Raw genomic sequence first — 22,006 nt, 5'->3', positions numbered from 1 at the left:
CTGATTACTTTTCCTTCTTTCGAGAAAGATGCTGCCAATTACTGCAGAAAGAGTGAGAGGATGGGAGCTCGTTTCTGCCAGTGTAACTCACAGAGGTCATTCTCTCCTGAAGAGAGCGCGCTTCCAGCACTTCCATCTCCTTTCCATTAAGGCGCGCGCTGGGACAGGCCTGTGCTCGCTCTGGGTCCTTTTGCTCTGCGGGTGCAGTCGCTTACGTCACTGAGCGGCGCCCAGTCTCCGGGCTTTTCCCCGGCTCGTATCGAGCCGCGGCCTCAATGTCCTTGCCTAGATGTGCCCTGCTGTGGGCTCGGCTCCCGGCGGGGCGCGGGGCTGGGCCCCGGGCGGCTCCTTGCTCCGCTCTTCGCGCTCTCGTGGGGTCGTTCCCCGGGGCTTCAGGACGCGTTCCCTGCCTGGCCGCCTCCTCCTCTGCCTCTGGTGGCTCCAAAGCCCCGAACACGTCCTTGTTCGTGCCGCTGACAGTGAAGCCTCAGGGTCCCAGCGCCGATGGCGACGTAGGCGCCGAGCTTACTCGGCCTCTGGACAAGAGTGAGTGCGGGAGCCTCCCTGCAAAAGGGCACGGTCTGCGACCGGGTTCTACAAAATGCAATGTCTGTTCCTTTCTGGAGCCCTCAGCATCCGGGCCTAATTCATATTTAATCCCTTCCATAGTGACACTGACCCTTCTCTTGGATCGAGGTGATGAGAGTTTTGTCCTTAAGTGGTGCACCGCTTGTGCTCCTAGAGTTCTTAGTGTGGAGGGATTAACAGAGAGGACTTTGCCATTGCCTGCATGTGGACGTCTAACAATGATAAGAGTCTGTCTGGTTGCCAAGACAACGGGTCTCAGATCCTGATTTCTCAATAAATTTACTGTCCCACGAGGTGGACCTAAATTTAAATACAAGATAAAAGTTGATAAAACTGTCTTCGCCAGTAGTATCGTACCGGGTTCGAGAGAAGAATTAAAAAAAAAAAAAAAAAACTTTAGCATCACTGGGTTGAAGTGAGTTTTGTCTGTCCTCCCTAGATTTTGGTGAATTTGACCAACCTGTAAATGTTTTCAATGGGAAGGTGAAAGTTTTCTTCCAACCAAATGACTTTCTTAGAGAACAAAAGAAAACGACAGTTCTTCCAGGCACAAGCCAGCGAGGAAGGACCTTCCTGGCTTCAACAAGCCAGGATGCTTCCTGTTGTGACTTTAAAATATAGGCCTCACCCTGGGAGTCTGAGGCAAGTTCAGTACCAGCACAAAGTGAGTTCAAAACAAGCTAGGGCAACTTATTTCAAAATAAGAAGTTAGACAAGTTTCCACGGTGTGGCTTTGGCTGTCCTGCAACGCACTCTGTAGACCAGGCTGGCCTCAGACTCGCAGAGGTAGGCCTGCCTCTGCCCGAGTCCTGGAATCAAAGGCATGTGCTACCACCTGCAGGCTGCAAAGTGCTCTTTTTTAATGCGCTTGAGGATATAGCCCTGGGATATGTGCCTTGCCAAGCATGGGCAGTGCCATGGGTTCGTTTCTCAGTACTGCGTAATGAGCTGATTAACAAAACAGTACTCCTCTTCTTTCCCCTTCCTCTCCCCCTGCCTTTTCCCTCAAAATAAGCGCAAGCTGTTCTCCGACCGTGGATTGTCATTAATTACTGCACAGGCACCCATACCTACTGCCACTCCTAGTGTGAATTACATGTGCCTGTGTTAGCAGGACTCACCAAGGGGAGAGTTGATGGTAACTTTGTGTCTGTGGTCTGTCAGGTTTAGCGGGTTGCTGTACTCTCATTTTTTTACTCCATCACACAGTAGCTCACCAAGAGGGAGCACCTCAAATATTCAGGTTTTTGAAGCATTCCTGAGGCTGCATCCTTTAGTGGTATGACTTCGAATTCCTTTTGTTGTAGATTTGTTTAAATTGGTGAACAAATGTTAAACTTTTATCTTTCTCTTTTAGATGAAGTAAAGAAGATCTTAGACAAGTTCTATAAGCGGCAAGAAATTCAGAAGCTGAGTGCTGACTATGGACTTGATGGTAAGGCTGACAACTTTTTGAAATTTATTTTTAACAGTTTTTATCATTTTATGTGCATGAGTATTTTTCCTGCATGTATGTCTATAGCTATTTTTGGGTAGTGCCCATGGAAGAGGGTATTAGATCCCGTGGAATTGGAGTTAGAGATGGTCGTGAGCCACCATGTGGATGCTGAGAATGGAGCTTGGTTTCCATGGAAGAGCAGCCAGTGTCTTAACCACAGAGCTCTCTGCATCTCTGCTAGAAACATCTTTATAGAATTGTTGCATTTTGCTCTGTACTTGTTATGTGGAGTTAGAGTACATAGTTGCAGGCTCTCTCCTTGCCTTCTGGGAGACCCACAAGCCCAGCTTGCAAGCAGTATGGGAGCAGCGGTTCAGCCTGCCTTAGAGTCTGTCCTGTGTAGTGTCAGTTGTAGCTCAGCCTGTGGAGCATCAAAGCGTTGACAGGGGCTGGGGTTTTCTGTGGCATTTTATGTTTTAACAGTGAGAGCAGGAGTGACGACTAAGCTTTGTGCGCTCTGATTCTGTTTTCCACAGCTCGTCTCTTCCACCAAGCTTTCATAAGCTTCAGAAATTACATCATGCAGTCTCATTCCCTGGACGTGGACATCCACATTGTCTTGAATGACATCTGCTTCAGTGCAGGCAAGTGCTTAGAGGATTTTTTACAAATTTTATTCTCTGTGTGTGCGAGAGGGAGGGAGGATGGTAGAGTTGGGGGAAGGAAGGGGAGGAAGAAGAGGTGGAGAAGGAAAAAGGAGCATGTGTGTGCTGTCACTCGTTTGGGCTTAGGACAGCTTTCGGGAGTCTGTTCTCCTTCCAGTTGTAGGTCTCAGGGACTGTGTGACACTGCCTCTCCTTGCAGAGCACTGTCAGTGGCCTGCTGAGAGGGTCGGTTTTAAATTCTGTTTATTTTATGTGTATGGGTGTTGTGCTTGCACATATGTCTGTGCACCACATGCATGTGGTGCCTACAGAGGCTAGAGGAAGGAATCAGGTCCCCTGGAACTGGAGTTACAGATGGTTGTGAACTGCCATGTGGGTGCTGGGAATCAAACCTGGGTCCTCTAGAAGGGCAACCAGTGCTTTGACCATTGGGCCGTCTCTTGAGCCCACTGTGAGGGTTTTTAAAGAAATGATTGTGTTCACTCACGTCCCTCAAGTGCGTACGTGCGTGTTATATGTATGCCTGTGTGTTCCTTTGGGTGAACATTCTGAGACTAGAGGAAGACAGCAGGGTCCTACTCTGTCACTGGCTCTCACAAACCCTGGAACTGGACTGGTGGCCAGGAGGCCTCAAACTTCTCCAGTCTCCCTGCCCCTTCCCCTTCCAAAGCCCCGCCCAGCTTTTCAGGTATGTGCTGGGACCTGCACTCAGGTCCTCATCCTTGCACAGGGAACATTCATGTTCTCTAAGCCTCTTCTCAGGTGCTGAGAACTTTAGGAATATTGATGGATGTGCTTTCTGTTCCTTCATGTTTATTTCTCTCTAGCTCTCAGGGCTTCCCTGTTTTAGAATAGGTCCTGGCAATGTACTCTACAAGTAAGTCACTGTGCCTTCCCATTATATCCCGCCCTCCATCAGTCAGGCAGTCACACACAGACTGTTTTTGATCTGTCAGCATCTGCTGTTAGCAGAGTGAGCAGCATGAATGGAGTAGAAGGCACCATTTGCTTCTCTCTCCTTCCTAGAGCTTTTGTCTGAAGGAAAACAAAGCAGGGGGTTGGGGATTTAGCTCAGTGGTAGAGTGCTTGCTTAGCAAGCGCAAGGCCCTGAGTTCGGTCCCCAGCTCCGAAAAAAAGAAAAAGGAAAAAAAAAAAAGAAAACAAAGCAGTAGGCATGGTGGCTCACTTAGTCCCCTCTCTCTGGAGGCTAAGGCAGGATTTCTTTGAGTTCCAGGCTGGCCTGGGTTAGAGTGTGGCCCTGACTTAAAACAGAAACAAAGTAGGGACTTTATTGGTTGGTTGGTTTCCATGGGTATCCAGGTACCTTAATGATACTGTTCAATGTATTTACCACTTAGACCTTTAGTTCGTGCCAGGCACCGAGGGAGAACCTGATACATAGCCAGCTGAGACATAGGCCAGTTCCTCTCAGAGCCACTCCAGGTGTGGAGGAAACTTAGTTGCTTCTCTGTTGTCTTTGAAATTTAGAGAGAGAGAGAGAGAGACAGACAGAGAGACAGAGACAGAGAGACAGAGACAGAGACAGACAGAGAGAGACAGACAGAGAGAGACAGACAGAGAAGGAAGGAAGGAAGGAAAGAAAGAAAGAAAGAAGGAAAGAAAGAAAGAAGGAAAGAAAGAAAGAAAAAGAAAGAAAAGAAAAGAGAAGAGTGAGTCACCGAGTTGTGGTGCGGTAGCCCAGGGTTTGAGGGCTTAGTCTGTAAAAATTCCTGGGTTTAAGCCCCAACAACAACACTACCCAAAACATTTCACAGAGAGAAATTTGTATCTCTCTAATGTATGTCCAGGCCGTTTTTGTCTACTTGCTGCTGTGTTAACCTTTGTGTGTTTACACTGCCGAGCTCAGAGCCTAATGCATGGCAGCTAGTGTTTTGTTTCGCTCGAAGTGGGAGGTTTGGAGAAGGAAGGAATAGAAAGTGGGGTCCAAGGGAAAGATGGGACCTCTTGCTCCAAGACTCCCTCTGTAGTCCTGGCAGTGCCCAGCTTTCCTCACTGGGAAGAAATGGTTTCCATAGTACAGGGTCTGAACTAGGACTGTGAGTTTAGTTTAGCTCTGAGGATCCCAGAGGGAGCCTGCTAATGCACTGTGCTCTCTTACAGCTCATGTGGACGATTTGTTTCCGTTTTTCTTGAGACATGCCAAACAGATATTTCCTGTATTGGAATGCAAGGATGACCTACGTCAAATCAGTGACCTGAGGAGACCGCCCAACTGGTTAGTCCTTGTATTTACTATCACTGAGGTTCCTAATTTGGGGAAACTAATGTTGATGCTTTCATTTTATACTAGATAACAAATTGTAAAGTCAAAATTTGTTAAACAAAGTAAAACAAGCAAGGCATTCATTCTGTCCGACATTTTCTTGCTGTGTTCCTTTCATCCTGATGGAGTGTGGGCTGAGGTTCTCGTGGGATGGATGTCTGGAGTTTAATTTCAAGGCCAGTCCTGTGGGCTGTTCTCTAGGCCCTGCCAGTTCTAATCTTACGTAGGTCTGGCCCAGCTCTTGGCCAAAATTCCACAGCCCACCCTGAGTCCACCACACACGGTGACTTGGAGACTTCACTTTCTTCGCCTTTTCTGCTCTTTCCCATTCAGCCACTCAAATTCCAGCTGCTTCAGTTCAGATTGGAGGTTCTTCTTGGTCGACAGAGCATTTGTCTAGCGGGGACTTGATCCCTAGTACAGCATGAGACCAGGCTCGGTGGTGAGGGTCTGGAGGCTGAGCATTTGGGGAGTAGAGCCAGATGGTTAAGAATTCAAAGCTGCTGTTTGTGGAGGCACACACCTGTAGTCCTTGCACTCAAGAGACAGAGGAAGGAGGATTTCTATGAGTTCAAGGCCAGTCTGGTTACATAGAGAGTTCCAAGACAGCCAGGGCTGCATAGAGAGACCCCGTCTCAAAAAATAACAACAGCAGCAGCAGCAGCAGCAGCAGCAAACTAAGAAAAAGATCAGTTATTCTTGCCTGTATAGCAAGGTGGTGGCCAACCTAGGGCACATGAAATGCTGTCTTGAAAGAAAAATTACATTCAGCTACTTCAGGAGCTCTAAAGTCTGATCCCCTTGTTCAGGGCTTTTCAGGGCAGCTGTTGCTCTCTGCTCAGGTTTGACCTCCCTGTGTCCTGTGGGATGCAATGTGGACCATGTGCAGTGCTCCCTTCCTTCAGGAGTTGGTCCTCACTGCCTGTTGTCTCTGTCCTTAACAGTGGCTGCAGTATTTTGCCCGGTTTTGAGTTTGCACATGGTGGCAGGTTGCATCTCCTCCCTCGTCAGCCCATGTGGCCAGGCGCAGAGGCTGGGTTACTGGGTTTGCCGATACTGAAATTCCAAAACCTGTGGGTATTTCCTTTGGGGTCCTTGGGTTCAGAGTTGTGGGAGAGGTGCAAACATAGCTGTGGGACCAGTGGCAGTTTAACACTTGAGATATCCAAAACGTTTACTTGCATTTGAGGCTCCTGTCCTCCAGTAAATGCTGCTCTTGGAAGTCTTGTTATTTTAATGTGGGTTTTTCTTCCCTTCATTGAGTTTTTCAAAGACTGACTGCTAGAATGGATTTTGGGGTAATAAAATTAAGCTCTTTACCTACTCATATTTTAGGTACCCAGAAGCCAGAGCCATACAGCGGAAGATAATATTCCACTCAGGTCCCACCAACAGTGGGAAGACCTACCACGCAATCCAGAGATACTTGTCAGCGACCTCCGGCGTGTACTGCGGCCCTCTGAAGCTGCTGGCGCATGAGATCTTTGAGAAGAGCAATGCCGCTGTCAGTACACTACAGAGTATTCGCTCGTTTCCCCGGTAACTGCTCTCTCTGGGGGTGAAGGCGCACACTTTCTGTGGGGAAGGAATGCACAGTCCGTCACTACTGGCAGAAATGCCTGTTTCTGCGCACCGAGAAGCCATCAGGTGTGAGGTGATGGTGCACAGAGCTGTGGGAGGAAGAGGTGTGAGCGCTGACAAGCCTGCCAGATCCTTAGTTTAGAGGAAATGTGACGGCAGGCCTGGCCTACTGCCTCAGAAAACAAAACAAAATCATCAAAAGTGAAAGCAGCAGAACTAGTTCAGAGAATGGAATGAAGTATTACTGAATATTTTCTGTAGAAAGAATTGCAGAAAATCACATGATGCCTACTTTCTAACCCATTGCTTCTTTTTGTTTTTTAAAGATTTATTTATTTATTATATATGAGTACACTGTAGCTGTCTTCAGACACACCAGGAAACAACATCAAATCTCATTACAGATGGTTGTGAGCCACCATGTCGTTGCTGGGATTTGAACTCAGGAACTCTGGAAGAGCAGTCAGTCCTCTTAACCACTGAGCCATCTCCAGCTCACTTTTTAAAAAATAGCCTTTGTTTGCTTGCATAGAAAGCATGACTTAGTTGGAAGGCCCTCTGACCTGCTCCTGGAGTTACCAGCCTCTTCCATCAGACTCTGGTGTGGGAGCTAGGACTGCATCAGGATGGGAGCCACATTTCAAAACTGCACTGAAGGCCTTTGGTCTGAGGCACTGAGGTGTCAGTGAATGGGCTGTTTGTCATGGTGTAGCACAACACAGTGTGATGTTACCAGGTTCAATGTCCCTATACGTAATTTTTTATGCATGCATTGTGGGTGCTTTTCTTCAGAACAAAGACCTGGGTTTTTTGTTTTGTTTTGTTATTTGTTAGCCTAACTATGGCATATTTATCTGAAAGGACACTTAATTGATAGTCCACTATTATTTACTACTTAGTTCAAATTCAAGTTTTGTTGATCCAGAGAAACAACCCCACTGGTTAAGAGTACTTGCTACTCTTTGAGGATCCATGTCGGGTAGATCACAAAAACTCCAGGGCGTCCAGCACCCTCTTCCAGCCTTTATGAGTGCCATCCACATAAAAATACCTTAAAATGTTTCTGCGTGGGTCCACTTGTCAAGTAACAACTTCCCTGCTTCCTCCTAGGGTCCCATCTAAGGTCCCACATGCTGTGACCCATTTACTAGTTTATACCAGTCTCAGAATTTCTCATCTGTCTTTGTCTCCTGTGGACTAGACTTTCTCAGATTGAGCACAAAACATCCTTCATTCTGGAAAGCCTTGCATTTCTGTCTGAGTACCCAGTGTATCATACCACGGATGCCGCTGCTTCTGGGGGAGTTTAACAGAGGTCTCTTTAGTCTCGACTTCACTCATAGTGTTGTTGAGTATGGAAACAGCTCGTGTCCGCTGGATTAACTCCGTTAGTGCCCAGGTATACAGAGGAGTTAGAAGACGGTAGAGCAGAGAGAGCTCAGTGGTGGAGCACCTGCCTGGCTTGAGCAAAGCCCGGGTTCACTCTGCACCACTGCAAAGGAAATGAGCCAAATCTTGAACCAGACCTGTTAGCTGGGCGACATGGTCTGTAATCCCAGAACTTCGGAATTGGAGGATCAGGAGTTCAAATCATCATTGGTTATATAGTTAGTTTGAGGCCAGCCTGGGCTACATGAGACTGCTCAAGAAACAGGAACCGCTACAGTTTCTCTGCGAAGGGTTCTGATTGGACGTCTATCCAGATTATCTAACTTGTACAACAAGGTAGCTGTGTGAGCTGTAAATGTGGAGTAGAACATTGGCGATACTGGGTTCAGTTATTCGAATGCGTTCCATAGTAATGGAAGGAACCTTCTCAGTCTGTGGCTTCTTGTTGTTGTTGTTGTTGTTGTTGTTGTTGTTGTTGTTACCATTTTTCAAGTCAGAGATAAGTCTGGGTTTTTTGTTGTTATTTTGTCATTCCAGGGTGTGCCGTGTGACTTGGTGACAGGTGAAGAGCGGCTGACGGTTGAACCTGAGGGGAAACAAGCCACCCATGTCTCTTGTACTGTGGAGATGTGCAACGTTGCAACTCCTTGTATGTATACCTGTTCAGAAAAGTAGAATTTGGAGAGTTTCGTGTAGTTAAGGTCTGGGACTTTATGGTGAAAAGTGAGACGTCTAGAAGAAAACAGTACACTAGAGACTCAGCGCTTTACAGCTGACCTTTCCGGGCTTGTTGTCCTTTGTCTCAGATGCAATCGAATCCCAGTGAGCAGGGGCAGACGGCTCTCTCTAAATTCCAGGACAGCTAGGGCCACATAGTGAGACCTTGTCTTCAAAACAGAAAAGTCAGGCATAGTTTATCATATATTTATATGACTACAGGTTTGTCCATATAAACTGTTACTGCATTCCCCTATTAAGGATATGTAGGTTTACATTCTGTCTTGGGTTGGGAATGTGGCTCAATGGTAGAGCACTTCCCTTGTAAGTGCAAAGCCCTGGGCCAGTCCTAAGTGCTGGAAACTAAAGTCTGTATTATGTTCAGTGCATCAGTGAGCTTCTGGCTTCAGTTTGAAAAATGCTAAAGTGGAAGTAAACAAAGAGGACAAATATATAAGTTTTCAATCCCGCCTGTCCCTAAACAATGACTTTTAATTAATCCCGTGGTGTATATTTTCTTCACTTTCTGTGCTAGTATTCAGATTTTGTTATTTATATGTAAGGTGTGCACTCAGGTGAATATGTTAGATATAGTAAAGATCATAGGGGTTTTGCTAACAGCTTGCTTTTGTTTTTAAAATCAACCCTTCAAACAGTTTTAAATTTTTCAGTGTATTGTAAAGTCATACACTATAACAGTACAAACAGCACACAAAAGTCAAAATGTCCTCTGCTTCCTGCTTTTTAGCCAGGTTGTCTTGACAAGATGAGTAATTCTTAATCTGGTTTTCAGTATAAATCAGCTCTCTTTAATGTTCTCAGTTCCTTGGCATTTTGAAGATGGAAATGAAAATATGCCTTCCAGAGATAGTGCAGCACACTTAGAGGTCGGGGCCTAGCAAACAAGCCAAGGGGTTGCTTCACTTCCCATGACATGGGCTGAGCATGAGCAGAGCCCGGCCTGAGGAGGCCTCCCATCCTCTGTGCTTCTGCTCTTGAGCGCTGTCTCGGGAAATGCTCTTTGAGACTCTGTAGCCTTGGCTGGCCTGGAACTTCTCTGTGGACCAGCCTGGTGTCAGCCTCCTAGAGATCTGCCTGCCTCTGCCTGGCTACTGTTGGGGTCAAAGAAGTCCACTACCAGAATGGACTAAGATTTATTTTAAAGATTGTGTGCGTGCGTGCGTGCGTGCGTGCGTGCGTGCGTGTGTGTGTGTGTGTGTGTGTGTGTGTGTGTACATGCGTGTGTCCTTACAGTTCAGAAGAGAGCATCAGATGTAGTTCCTCCAAAAGCACTCTCTGTTACCCACCAAGCTGGAGAGTCTGCTAAGGTTGTCCCTAGTAGGCGGAGTCAGCAGTGTGTGTGAGCTTACACAGAATGGGAATGCATTGGAGGGGGGGAGTGTGGGGTGGATCGCTAGGTGGCTGGGAATTGAATCTCATCTCTGTTTGTCTGGGCCTCAGTTTACTTTCCTGTCAATAACCTCAGCCCCAGTACTTCTAAGTGTTACACTATGGTTACGACTTAGGACAAACCACTTAGAGCAAGCCTGGTAGAACAGACATGCGTAGTAAGCCCTGATAATGGTGCTGGTTATGGGGACTTGGTGTTGGGGTTTAAGTGACTTCATGGCTCATGGACACTCTTGTTCTAAGATGAAGTGGCTGTGATCGATGAAATCCAGATGATTCGGGACCCAGCCAGAGGATGGGCTTGGACCAGAGCTCTGCTAGGTGAGTGGTCTGCTGCTGCCTCTCTTCTCCAGAAGAGTTCACTTAAAAGTGTTACTTTAACAACAAAGAGTTCTGCTTTTGTGTGTTAGAAAGTTAACATAACCAAATGACCAAAGCAGAAATGTTTGAATCTCTGAGGGTGCAACCCAGTGGGAGAGCACTCTCCTAGCATGGGGGAACCCTGGGCTTAATCCTTAGCACAAAAATAAATAAATAGAGGAAGGAAGGAAGGAAGGAAGGAAGGAAGGGAGGAAGGAAGGAAGGAAGGAAGGAAGGGAGGGAGGGAGGGAGGGAGGAAGGAAGGAAGGAAGGAAGGGAGGGAGGGAGGGAGGGAAGTAATTTTGGGGCTGGGGATGTAGCTCATTTGTAGAGAACTTTCCAGCAGTCCATGCCTGAAGCTCTGGGTCTGATTCCCAGGATCATGTAAACAGGGTCTGTGGAGATGGATATTCTAAATGTTGTCCCATACTTGGGAGGAGGGAGCAGGGCCATCAGGACTTGGGAGGATTATCGTGGACTCACAGCTACTTCAGAGCCAACCCAGGCTACCTTCAGATTCAAAAGGAAAATGAAAGAGGGTGTGTCTAGCTGTAGTCACAGTCACTGCTGATGTCTGATGTGGGTCGTGTCAGCGTTTTTACACACACGGTGTCTAGGGACTTAGAACTTTGTGTTTTGCTTCTTTCCAGCTCTGTTTCACAGCTATTTTTTCATTCTGTGAGCGGATCCTTGTGGGTTTTGTCCACTGAAAAGCCCTACAGCAGTTTGTTTCCTGGGCTGAAACAGTCTCCCCATTACCAGCAGTGCTGCGGTAGAATTGTTGATGGATACAGCTTTTCTCTTGTGGGTTATTTTTAGTTGTTTTGTAAGATGGGGGTCCTAGAACAGGAGTTGTTGGGGCTCACAGGCATGAATGAGTGTGTGTCGCCTGTTTCTTGAAGTGATCCTGTTTCTTCTTTTCTTCTCCCTGACTCCTTCTTTCTTGCTCCCCGACTGCCCCCCCAAACAGGGATTCACTATGTAACCCAGGCTGGCTTTGACCTCTGGGTCCCCCTGCCCCAGCCTCTGAAGCGTTAGGGTTAGAGGCTAGTCCCACCACCCCTGACTTGGAATGATGATGGCTTCGGCACGATGTAGTAGGGCAGGTATTTTCAGACCAAAAACAAATGGCGGAGCCCAGAGTTTGCCTGTCAGACAGTATGTGAAAGTGGACCTGCTCGGGCCAAGGAGCTCGGAGCCTCTGTGCTGGCTCCATGCTACACCTGAAGCGCCTCAGCTTCTGTAGAGTTCCGGTTTGAAGAACACAGGCCCGTGACTAACACCCATCAGTCAGCATCTTAGTGCCGGCATCCAGTCCTGCTTGGCCTCACCTTACAGCGGTGTCAGCTGTGTTCAGAGCAAGTTAAGGCCTGTGCATTGGTAAGGCTGGGCTCTCTCTGCTGTTCAAAGAAGGCCGGAGTCAGAACCTGCAAACACTGGACAGGTACAGGGCTGAGGAAGGGGACGAGCAGTGTAAACCCCTCTATGCACCCACAGGACTCTGTGCTGAGGAAGTCCACCTGTGCGGAGAATCTGCTGCCATTGACCTGGTCACTGAGCTCCTGTACACCACTGGGGAGGAGGTGGAGGTAAGAGACGTCCCTTCCTTCTCTGGGCTGTGCCACAGGGCCGATGATCATGCCTGTGTGCCGCCTTGTCAGCTCCAGCCTGTCACAGTCAGAGCTGAGCTGTGGAGGGAGCACACATGAACAAAGCAGTGTGTGTGGGGGCGGCATAAGGAGCCTGCTTGCGGGCCGTCTGAAAGAGCAGTTTTAGTTTTTAAGACATTAAAAACAGAGCTTAGCAAAAAGGAAGTCTTTTTTTCCTCATAGCTGACTGGCTCATATACATATAGTTGAGCTTCATGTGGGAGATAGTTCATTTCCACAAGATTCCTTGTTTGTTTGTTTTGGGAGCTGAGGCTGTTTTTTGTTCTTGAGATGTATTCTCACTGTGTACCCCAGGCTGTCCTCAAATTCACAGCAGTCTCCTGCCATGCCTCCTGAGTGCTGGGATTATGGGAAAGCTGTCAGACTCAGCTTTCAAGCTTCCATTTTCTCAAAAGTCTTAGTCTACTTATTTGTGGTGCTGGGAATCCAACCAAGGACCGTAGGCATCTCTGTCTACACTGAGCGGCACCCACAGCTCATGAGCGAGTGTCCTCAGGACTAAGTCAGACCGCGAGTGTGCATTGTGCTCAGTGTTGCGTATCACACGGTGGGGCCTTTGCTCTTTCTCTCATTGTCAGCCCTAGTTTGCGTCCCTTTTGCAGACAGGAAGTTACAGTTAAGAAACTGGTTTCCTCCAAAAACTATCCTTATTTGCCTTCCCAGAATTCCTCAGTGGGAGAGTAGAATTGTTTTCTCATTGCTGTGACAAGGTAGATGAGGTAGCTGTGGAGGGAAGGAAGGACGGCAGGAAGGAAGGAAGGAACAACAAACAGCCTCCTTACAGTTTCGGGGTTAGAAGCAGATCAGCTAACACTGGTGCTTGGCTAGCTCTGCTTTTTATTGTCTCAGAACCCCAGCCAGGGGGTGGTGTTACCCACATTTAAGGTGGGTCTCTCCTGCTGTTAAACCTTTAGGAAAGATTCTCATATGGCACATCCAGAGTCTCTAAGTCCAGTCTGCCTGACAGTGAAGGTTAGCCTGCTTCTACAGAAATGAAGAAATGTGTTGGGCTGGAGAGATGGCTCAGTGGTTAAGAGCACCGACTGCTCTTCCAGAGGTCCTGAGTTCAAATCCCAGCAGATGGTTGTGAGCCACCATGTGGTTGCTGGGATTTGAACTCAGGACCTCTGGAAGAGCAGTCGGTGCTCTTAACCACTGAGCCATCTCTCCAGTCCCACTTATAAATCTTATAAAAACACTTCAGATGGTTAAGGTGTCTGGAATGACTAATTTAAAAAAGAAATGTCTTAAGTTGACCTGTTGCAGTCTCATGCTTTACTTGGAGGAAGATTGAACAGTGTGCAGTGGGAGAAATTCTGGATTCAAATCTTGGACTTTGCTGCTTAGGGCCCTGTCTGTGGCAAACCACAGAAGCCTGAAGAGGTGAGCCTCTGGCCTCGCTTTCACTGGACTATTTTACTCTGTCATAAAATGAAAATATTAGTAATAATCTTTAGAAGCTGCTACTCTGCCCTGAAAAATCAGTGTTTGTTAAAGTTCTTTAAGGATGTCACACAGTAATATTAACTCAGGGTGCCAAGAATTGACGGTAGCACAGCCTCCATCAATCGAATGAAGGTTTCTAGGTGCCTCCTGACTGTTGCTGCTTCACTGCTCCAGTGGAGTTTTCTCGGAGCAGTCCCTGTGCTGACTTGAGGGTGTCACTCTTCCACATCTGTCTTTACTGCAGGTTCAGAAGTACGAGAGGCTTACCCCCATTTCTGTGCTGGACCGTGCACTGGAGTCTTTAGACAACCTTCGGCCTGGGGACTGCATTGTCTGCTTTAGCAAGAATGACATTTATTCTGTGAGCCGACAGATTGAAATTCGGGGCCTGGAATCCGCAGTGATATACGGCAGCCTGCCGCCTGGTAATAACTGACAGGCGCCTCACCTTTGCTGCTTAGGTTGAGATTATGAGTAGAAAGCACACAAGAAGAAATGGGATTAATGTGAACTATTCCTTCTAGGAACCAAACTTGCTCAAGCAAGAAAGTTTAATGACCCCAATGATCCGTGCAAAATCCTCGTAGCTACAGATGCGATTGGCATGGGACTTAATTTGTGAGTAATTTGTTCGTGGTGAACAGTGTGTTGGAGGGCAGGGGTTTTGTTACTGTTTTCAGTGTTCTAGTTGGTTAGGACGGAAATAATAATGTAGGCCTGACCTTTATCTTCTTATGCAGCATCCCAGCACTCACTGGGGTTGGAGCGCCCTCTCCCAGGGCAGTGCCCCCTCCCAGGGCAGACCAGTTGCCTCTGTTTGTTCTGGGTTTCATCGGGTGTCAAGCACTTCCTGCTGCAGCGCTCATCCCTCTAGGTAGTGAAAGCAGCCACTCAAAACCCTTGTGTGTGAGCGCGGGCCGGGCTACCTATGCTGCTCACGTTTGCCCTGCCGTAAGCTCAGTGTGGAGCCCACACCCACTCTGTATTTTTTAGTTTGTTTTGATTTTTTTTAAATGATTAAAATTTTTTTTAATTCTGCATGGATTTTGCCTGCATGTTATGTACATGTTATGTGCACGTGTGCAGTACTGAGGTCACTGTAAGCCACCATGTGGCTGCTGGAAACTGAACTCAAGTCCTTTGTCAGAGCAGCCAGTTCTCCTAAACTGAGCCACCACTCCATTGCCCCAGCTGGCTTCAGAGCCCTCCTGGGTTTAGTCTTTCTGCTCAGCTTCTTTAGTACCTGGGCCTCAGGCCGCTGTTCCCAGCACAGCTAACCTGTAACACTGGGAGAACCTCGTTTGGTGGGATTTTCCTTAGCTTGATAACTCCGATGTCCTACAGTTCGCCTTCTCATGGGTGATTTTTAGTAAATGTACACAGTCGTTCAGCCATTTGCTTATGAGCTGAGCATGGTAACACATGCCTGTAAGCCTCCATTAGGCCTAGACAGGAAGGTGACAGACTCATTAGGTCTGCATACTGCACTGTAAGCCAGCCAGGGCTGCAGACGAGACTCAGTCTTTAAAACACAAAACAAAAAATAAGGAAAAGGACTTCACAACAAGCCTCTTGTTTAATTTAATTTATTTATTTTTAACTTTATTAGCTAGGCTGGCCTGGAAGTCATACTGTGGCCCAGTCTACCCTCAGGCATATAACAATCCCCCTGTCTCAGCTTCCTGGGTTCAAGAATTATAAGTGTGAACCACAATGCCTGGCTTTTTCTCATTAAGAAAAAAAATTAGCCAGGTGTGGTGGCTCACCTTTACTCACAGCACTGGGGGCGGAGGCAGGAGAACTCGACGCCACCGTGGTCAACATCGTGAGGGCTATGTAGAGAGACTGTCTGGAACAAAAGGGATAGATAGATAGATAGATAGATAGATAGATAGATAGATAGATAGATAGATAGGGATAGATAGGGATAGAGAGATATTTGCCTGGTGTATTTCTACAGAACACTTGTGTACCTGGTGACATTAGAGGTTTATCTCCCCTTAAGTTGCAAGTGGTCGTGAGCCACCATGTCGGTGCTGAGAATAGAACTTGGGTCTTCTAGAGAAGCAGCCAGTGCTCCTGACTGCTGAGCCATCTCTCCGACCTATTTCCTCCTTTCTTTGAATAGTTGCAAGATTAGGTGACAGCCTAATGAAAGTTGGACTGAGCACATTGTGATGATTATGAGCCAAGTGACAGGGGGCTGTGTCTAGTCTGTGGTCACTTTTATTTCTATTTCAGGAGCATAAGGAGAATTATTTTTTACTCCCTTATAAAGCCCAGCATCAATGAAAAGGGAGAGAAGGAGCTGGAGCCCATCACCACCTCCCAAGCCCTGCAGATCGCGGGCAGAGCCGGCAGATTCAGCTCACACTTTAAAGAGGGGGAGGTGACCACAATGCACCGAGACGACTTGGCTTTATTGAAGGAGATTTTGAATAGACCTGTGGATCCTATACAGGTAAGGCTTAGCATCTCACCGCTGCTGCTGGTGCTGCTGGTGCAAGGACGACAGTCATTCATTCCCAGTTGCTTGCCTCAAATACATGGAAAAAGAAGGGCTGTCTGAGCTGGGGAAACCATGAGAAGAAAGCTCTCCTTGGCCAGAGAGATGCCGCAGGAGATGAGGGCACCTGAGATTGCTTCCCAGCACCCACCACCTGCAACTCCAGCTTCAGGAATCCCCCTACCTGCTCGACGCCCCCATCCACCTACGTAAATTAAAAGTGAATACGTAGGAGGCTTTTCTCTGTTGTTTTAGAGAGACGTGGGTACCAAACTGTGCACACGTGAAAGGTCCAGATTCAGCAGGTTTAGTGGCCTGATTTTCCTTGTGTGGTGCACAGAGTCAGGCAGTAAAGTGGAAAACGTAGAGAAGCTTGACTAGGGAAGAAGCTTAGCCGGATTATACAGTCAAAAGTAAGCAAGGACTGACTTAACTAGGTGGTTATTAATCATTTTAAAGCAAGCTAACTTCATCATTTTGTTTCTAGGAAACTACTTGAGTGGTTTATTTCATTTGTCAGATATAAAGGGAAGTATGTGAGGTGATGGGGGTGGGGCTGCTGACATGGTGTTAGTTCTGGCTGGGGTAGGTTCCTGATGGATAGGTTCCTCGGTAACTCCTGTGCAGTTTATCCCCACCCCTCTTCTCTCCTGTGTGCCTCTGTCCTAGCCTTCACACGGCCTTTAGGGAATACATCTTATGATTCCTTCCCCCACCTTTCTCTCCCCTTCTCGTACTTAGCTGTGGCAGTGCTTAATACTGCGGTACAGAGAGCCGCCTCATCTCTGAGAAGGTGCCTTCTCATGTTCTGTCACCCACGTAGAAGTAACCTCGGTTTCCTTGTCTGTGTTTATTCAGTGGAGAGAATTACAGTTTGGAAACTTTTCTCATTCTGGTGTTCTGTTGGATCATAATCTACTCATGGCCACATGGTCTGCTCTTCTCATTAGATAATCCTATCAGCTTTTCTGATTGCAGTAATAAAATGGTTGTGTATTTTTCTCTCCATTACTGAGATTCTTGACATGGAATTTATTTAAAAAAAAATGAGGCGGAAACGGAGCTCACAGTCATGTTGTCCTTCCTTCCTTCTGCAGGCCGCTGGACTTCACCCAACTGCTGAGCAGATCGAGATGTTTGCCTACCACCTCCCCGAGACAACGCTGTCCAATCTCATTGTGAGCGGAAGCTCTTTTCATTTTTCCCTTGCTAACATGCGTGTCATTTCTGGCTCACTGCATGGACAGGAGTCTGCCTCTGCATTAGCCACTCATGAAATGTATATCGCTGGTGGAAGCCTCCAGCATCTGGGGTGATGAGGCTAGAGGTCCTAGGGTTGGAAGCTAGCCCAGGGGGCACAGCGTGGTGAGCCTCTGTCTCAAAAAGAGATTCAGTTTAGGGAGAAGGTGGGCGAAATGCCTTAGCTTTCGTGAGCAGTGAATGAAGCACACTTCTGAGGTCCGCCAGGGATTAAAGACGTTGTCCTTTGTGCACTTGAGTTCTTTATCCCTACCCAGTGGGTGTTTACTCCCAGCCATCCAGTGACGTCATGTGTATTTCCCTAGGATATTTTTGTAGACTTTGCACAAGTCGATGGGCAGTACTTTGTCTGCAACATGGATGATTTTAAGTTCTCTGCAGAGCTGATCCAGCATATTCCACTCAGTCTCCGGGTGAGGTATGTGTTCTGCACAGCCCCCATCAATAAGAAACAGCCTTTCGTCTGCTCGTCGCTCTTACAGGTATGTCTTCTAGATCCGTCTACTTTCCTCCAAATAGTCCTTGCCTTGTGTTTGGGCCTGGATGGTGTAGCCATTGTAACCTGAGACACACAGTTAAATACGCGTTTGGAGGGATTAGAGCTCACAGGTAGCAATCATACTGTTTCCTTAACTGTGAGGGCTGCACCTCTGTGACTTGTGGAAAGCACAGGATGCTCGGGAAAAGGACAGCCAGAGAGGACTAGACGGCCCCTACCCGCCTGGAGGTCCATGCCGGGCTGCTTGCCTCAGGCCATTGAACCCAGGCTTCTGCTCTGGACTTCTTGCTGTTTCCACCATAGGCCTTCGCATTCTTTGTGTCTGCTCTATCTCACTTAAATTCACTACTGAATTTACCTCCTAAGTTATTGTAAAATTATATAAATAATACATGAATACTTGTGATGCCAAATTAATGCGTTATAGATAAGTTAATTATAGTCTGCCATCCCCAACTGTTAGAATTTGTTTCACATGGCATCTACCTGCATTCATATACCTGTAGGAATTCCAGTTTTGTTTTGTTTTGTGGATGTTTTTCTATAAATGTTAGATAAATAATTCTGCAGCTCTCTTCCTTTTCCCTTAACAGTGTGTCTTGAGATCTTCTTACGTATTTTCCTGCAAGTGTGTCATTAGTGGAGAGCCGGGCTAAGGGTGGGGTGGTCTTTAGCTACTGTGTGCTCACATGACTGCAGCTGGTTCCTATGGCCTTGGCTCTGTTTCCACCATTCCTCAGGCAGAGTGAAGCAGGAGCCTCTGCCAGGCGGGAAGACCTGGGAAGAGTTCGAGTCAGCAATTGCTTAGGCTGCTCAGTCTTGCCGATGGCCTCTTGTACCACTTGGGACAGTGGTTTTTAGAATCAGTTGGATCCTAGGGACCAAACTCGGGTCATCACACTTATCAGCAAATGCCTTTCCCTGAGGAGTCAGTCTTGATGCCCCCAGCTTAATTTTAAACAAACATTTTAAGCTCCACATGGTGACACACTCCCATAACCCCCAGCACTCAAAAGGCAGAAGCAAGAGAGTCAGGCCTCTCTTGGTTAGACAGCAATTTTGAGGCCAGCCTAGCCTATATAAGGCCGTGTCTCAACTAAATAAATCCTTGTAAAGTATTAATTTATTTATTATATATGAGTACACGGTCGCTGCCTTCAGACACCAGAAGAGGGCATCAGATCCCATTACAGATGGTTGTGAGCCACCATGTGGTTGCTGGGAATTGAACTCATGACCTCTGGAAGAGCAGCCAGTGCTCTTTACCTCTGAGCCATCTCTCCAGCCCCCTATTATGGTTTGTAGATGTCGGGAAGGGTCAGCAGTGATGGAACCAGCCTGTCTTTTTGGAACAACCACAGTTTACCATTTCACTTCCTTTTTCTTTCTAATTACAGCCTTAAGAGGATTCTGGTTATTTTACCAAACTTTCTTCTTCCCTCTCAGTTTGCCAGGCAGTACAGCAGGAATGAGCCCCTGACCTTTGCCTGGCTACGCCGGTACATCAAGTGGCCTCTGCTTCCACCTAAGAACATTAAAGACCTCATGGATCTTGAAGCTGTCCATGATGTCTTTGATCTTTACCTGTGGCTAAGGTACCAACCCTTCTCCTTTCTGTGCTCACAATTTCCTAACTTAGGGCAAGTTAAAGGTTGTGTGAGTGGGTTTCTGCTCTTTCAAGGTAGAGAGATACTTAGTGAATACTCTGTATTATATTTTCCGTAAAAGTGCTTATTGTATTTATACTCACTCCTCAATCCAAAGGTCTTGGTGTCTCCCCCACCCCCGTGTGTGTGTGTGTGTGTGTGTGTGTGTGTGTGTGTGTGTGTGTGTGTACATGTTTGTATGATGGATGGGACTGCACACGCCTGGGTGCATTTTGTTTCAGTGGAGGCCAGCTCTGTGGAGTTGGTTCTTTGCTTCCACATTTTCTGTGGCTCTGACTCAGGTCAGCAGGTCTGTGAAGCAATCACCTTTATCTTCTGAGTCGTCTAAACCAGATCCTGCATTTCCACAGGGTTTCCAGCCTCTTAACCTTTGCATTAACATCTGAAAAGCAGTCCCTGCAGTGGAGCGTATTAGAATGCCCTGCAGTGGGGTTTGGACCCCATCTCAGGCAGAAAGAAAGGCCTCACAAAGGCACTGTGTTCATGGGAAAGGGATGTAAGAAGGCCTGTCGTGGGGGAGGGGGTGGGGGTCATGAGATGGCCCAGCGGTTAAGAGCACTGACTGCTCTTCCTGAGGTCCTGAGTTCAATTCCCAGCAACCACATGGTGGCTCACAACCATCTGTAATGGGATCTGATGCCCTCCTCTGGTGTGTCTGAAGACAGCTACAGTACATTCATATAAATAAAATAAATCTTTTTTAACAAAAACAAACAAAACAAACAAACAAAGGCCTGTCGTCAGAGTGTGGGAAGGTTGTTAGAGATGGCTCAGCTGTCGCTCACTCTAATGCTCTTTTTTATTTTCCCAGCTACCGATTTATTGATATGTTTCCAGACTCCAGCTTTGTTCGGAGTCTCCAGAAAGAACTGGATGTCATTATCCAAGAAGGTGTGCACAATATCACCAAACTGATTAAAATCTCTGAGTCACACAAGCTCTTGAATCTGGAGCCATCAGGGAGCCAGTCACGTTTGCCAGGAGCCTCCAAGAGCCCAGCTAGAAGGACACGTGGCACTAAAACAGGGAATAAGGCGGCAGAGCCACCCAGCCCCAGTGACAAGGAGCTGCCCCTTGCCTCTAGGCTGGTGCAGCAAGGACTCCTCACTGCAGACATGCTGAAGCAGCTTCAGAAGGAGTGGCTGACACAACGGCCAGAACAAGGCAAAGAGAAAGTGGGGACACGGAGAAAGAAGAAGGACCCCAACTCTGATTAGTCTTTTTTTAATTTTGCAAATAAAAATCAATTTTAAATCCTTATGCACACATTTGCTGCCTGTGGCAAGACTGTGGCCATCTATCTTCTTTTTATTGCATAAAAAAGTAAATTCCTGGGGTTGGGGATTTAGCTCAGTGGTAGAGCGCTTGCCTAGCAAGCACAAGGCCCCCAGCTCAAAAAAAAAAAAAAAAGTAAATTCCTAAAGCTACTTAGACTACTTATTACAACCTTTAAAATGGTGTCTTCGAGGTTTTACTGGGTTTTGTAATGGCCTTTTGTAGAGTAGCCCAAGACACTGCTGTTTGAAATTCCGCATGGCCTGGCCTCAGTTAGGGAATTGTTAGACCTATTGAGGACGTCACGGATGGAATTCTTTGGCATACACTGCTGTCTGTTGTACCCACTACCAGAGATTGTTCTAGAAGCTGGAAATGCACACTAAATATGTTGGAGCCCATCTCAGTGGAGCAGGAACACTTGTCTCTAGCGCACTGCTGTAGCCAGTGTGTGGGTTAGAGTGGAAGCTTCCATGTAGAAATAGGTGATGGCAAAGTCAGCTCCAGGAGGGATACTAAGGAGCAGCGAGACCACAGGAAGGGTGCTGGTAAGTCACCTGTGTCTAAAGGCTAGTCTGTTGCATAGTAGCTTCCATTTGCCCCGGTTAAAAATGAGGACAGAAGAAATGTAAGCATCAGCTTAGGAGCTGGGACAGCCGTGGTTCGGCCTTTTCTAGCTGTGTTTGTGAAGGAGTGGGCAGCCTCATACAGAGTTGTCAGAAGCTAAGTAATGGTAGGCTGATGAGCCCCAGCCTGCCCACCCCAAGTATTTCCTAATGAGCCTGAAGGTTTGGCTGTCCTGGCTGACACTGGAACTCTCAGATCATTCTGAGAAGTAAGCCAGTTTCCTGAGCATGTGCCGGATTAAATCTGACTGGAGTGGAGGCTTGGGGAACAGCCAGATGTGCTGTGGTCTCTCAGCTTTCCTCAGGGGATTCTGTGTCGGGTGGCATTTTGTTTACCTGAGATGGCAGTGTTCACCTCACACTTTGTCTTCATGGGCACAGAGACTAAAGGGTGGGACTGCTCTCCCTGCCTGTGGGTAAAGGCATGAAATTCCTAGGAGATGTGTCTGGACAGCTCTGGTTTCTAGGGTTAGCTTTCCTCTGTGACTTACCACAAGGCGTCATTCAAGTTCAATTTCTCACAGCTCTGCTGGGTGGTGGAGGTCAGGGGCTGCCAGGGAAGAGCTGCTGGAGTGCTTAACTGAGAAAGCCTTTGCCTCTTTACCTTCTTCTCAGGGACAAAAGA

The 22,006-nt window shown here is 47.3% G+C and overlaps 1 protein-coding gene across 2 annotated transcripts; it reads left to right on the top strand.

Moving 5' to 3' along the window:
* Window positions 1-232: 232 nt before the first annotated feature.
* Supv3l1 (Suv3 like RNA helicase) lies at window positions 233-20,740 on the top strand. 2 transcript variants are annotated; one of them, XR_015644644.1, is made up of 15 exons: window positions 233-546; window positions 1,946-2,023; window positions 2,563-2,670; window positions 4,813-4,927; window positions 6,311-6,479; window positions 8,483-8,594; window positions 10,316-10,393; window positions 11,930-12,021; window positions 13,793-13,973; window positions 14,073-14,166; window positions 15,827-16,009; window positions 17,152-17,232; window positions 17,620-17,796; window positions 19,260-19,408; window positions 20,292-20,740. XR_015644644.1 is itself a non-coding variant. In NM_001012462.1 (15 exons), the coding sequence occupies exons 1-15, from the start codon at window positions 276-278 to the stop codon at window positions 20,695-20,697; spliced, it is 2,331 nt and encodes a 776-aa protein (NP_001012480.1). In that variant the 5' UTR covers window positions 261-275; the 3' UTR covers window positions 20,698-20,740. The 2 variants fall into 2 exon arrangements, 1 of the variants encoding a protein (NP_001012480.1); NM_001012462.1 differs by having other exon boundaries at window positions 261-546; window positions 15,790-16,009.
* Window positions 20,741-22,006: the final 1,266 nt, after the last annotated feature.

The sequence above is a fragment of the Rattus norvegicus genome, chromosome 20, assembly GCF_021556685.1.
Source record: "Rattus norvegicus strain SHRSP/BbbUtx chromosome 20, alternate assembly SHRSP_T2T, whole genome shotgun sequence".
Lineage (NCBI taxonomy): Eukaryota > Metazoa > Chordata > Mammalia > Rodentia > Muridae > Rattus > Rattus norvegicus.
The sequence above is the reverse complement of the archived record's forward strand: the minus strand, read 5'-3'. Positions and strand labels throughout refer to the sequence as shown.

What these genes read in the sequence shown, in the direction of transcription:
- Supv3l1 (NM_001012462.1), top strand. Translation starts at nt 276, where the DNA reads ATGTCCTTGCCTAGATGTGCCCTGCTGTGGGCTCGGCTCCCGGCGGGG. An exon ending in GACCTGTGGATCCTATACAG is followed by an intron (nt 16,010 to 17,151) that starts GTAAGGCTTAGC and finishes TTCCTTCTGCAG; the next exon opens with GCCGCTGGACTTCACCCAAC. An exon ending in GATCTTTACCTGTGGCTAAG is followed by an intron (nt 19,409 to 20,291) that starts GTACCAACCCTT and finishes TTATTTTCCCAG; the next exon opens with CTACCGATTTATTGATATGT.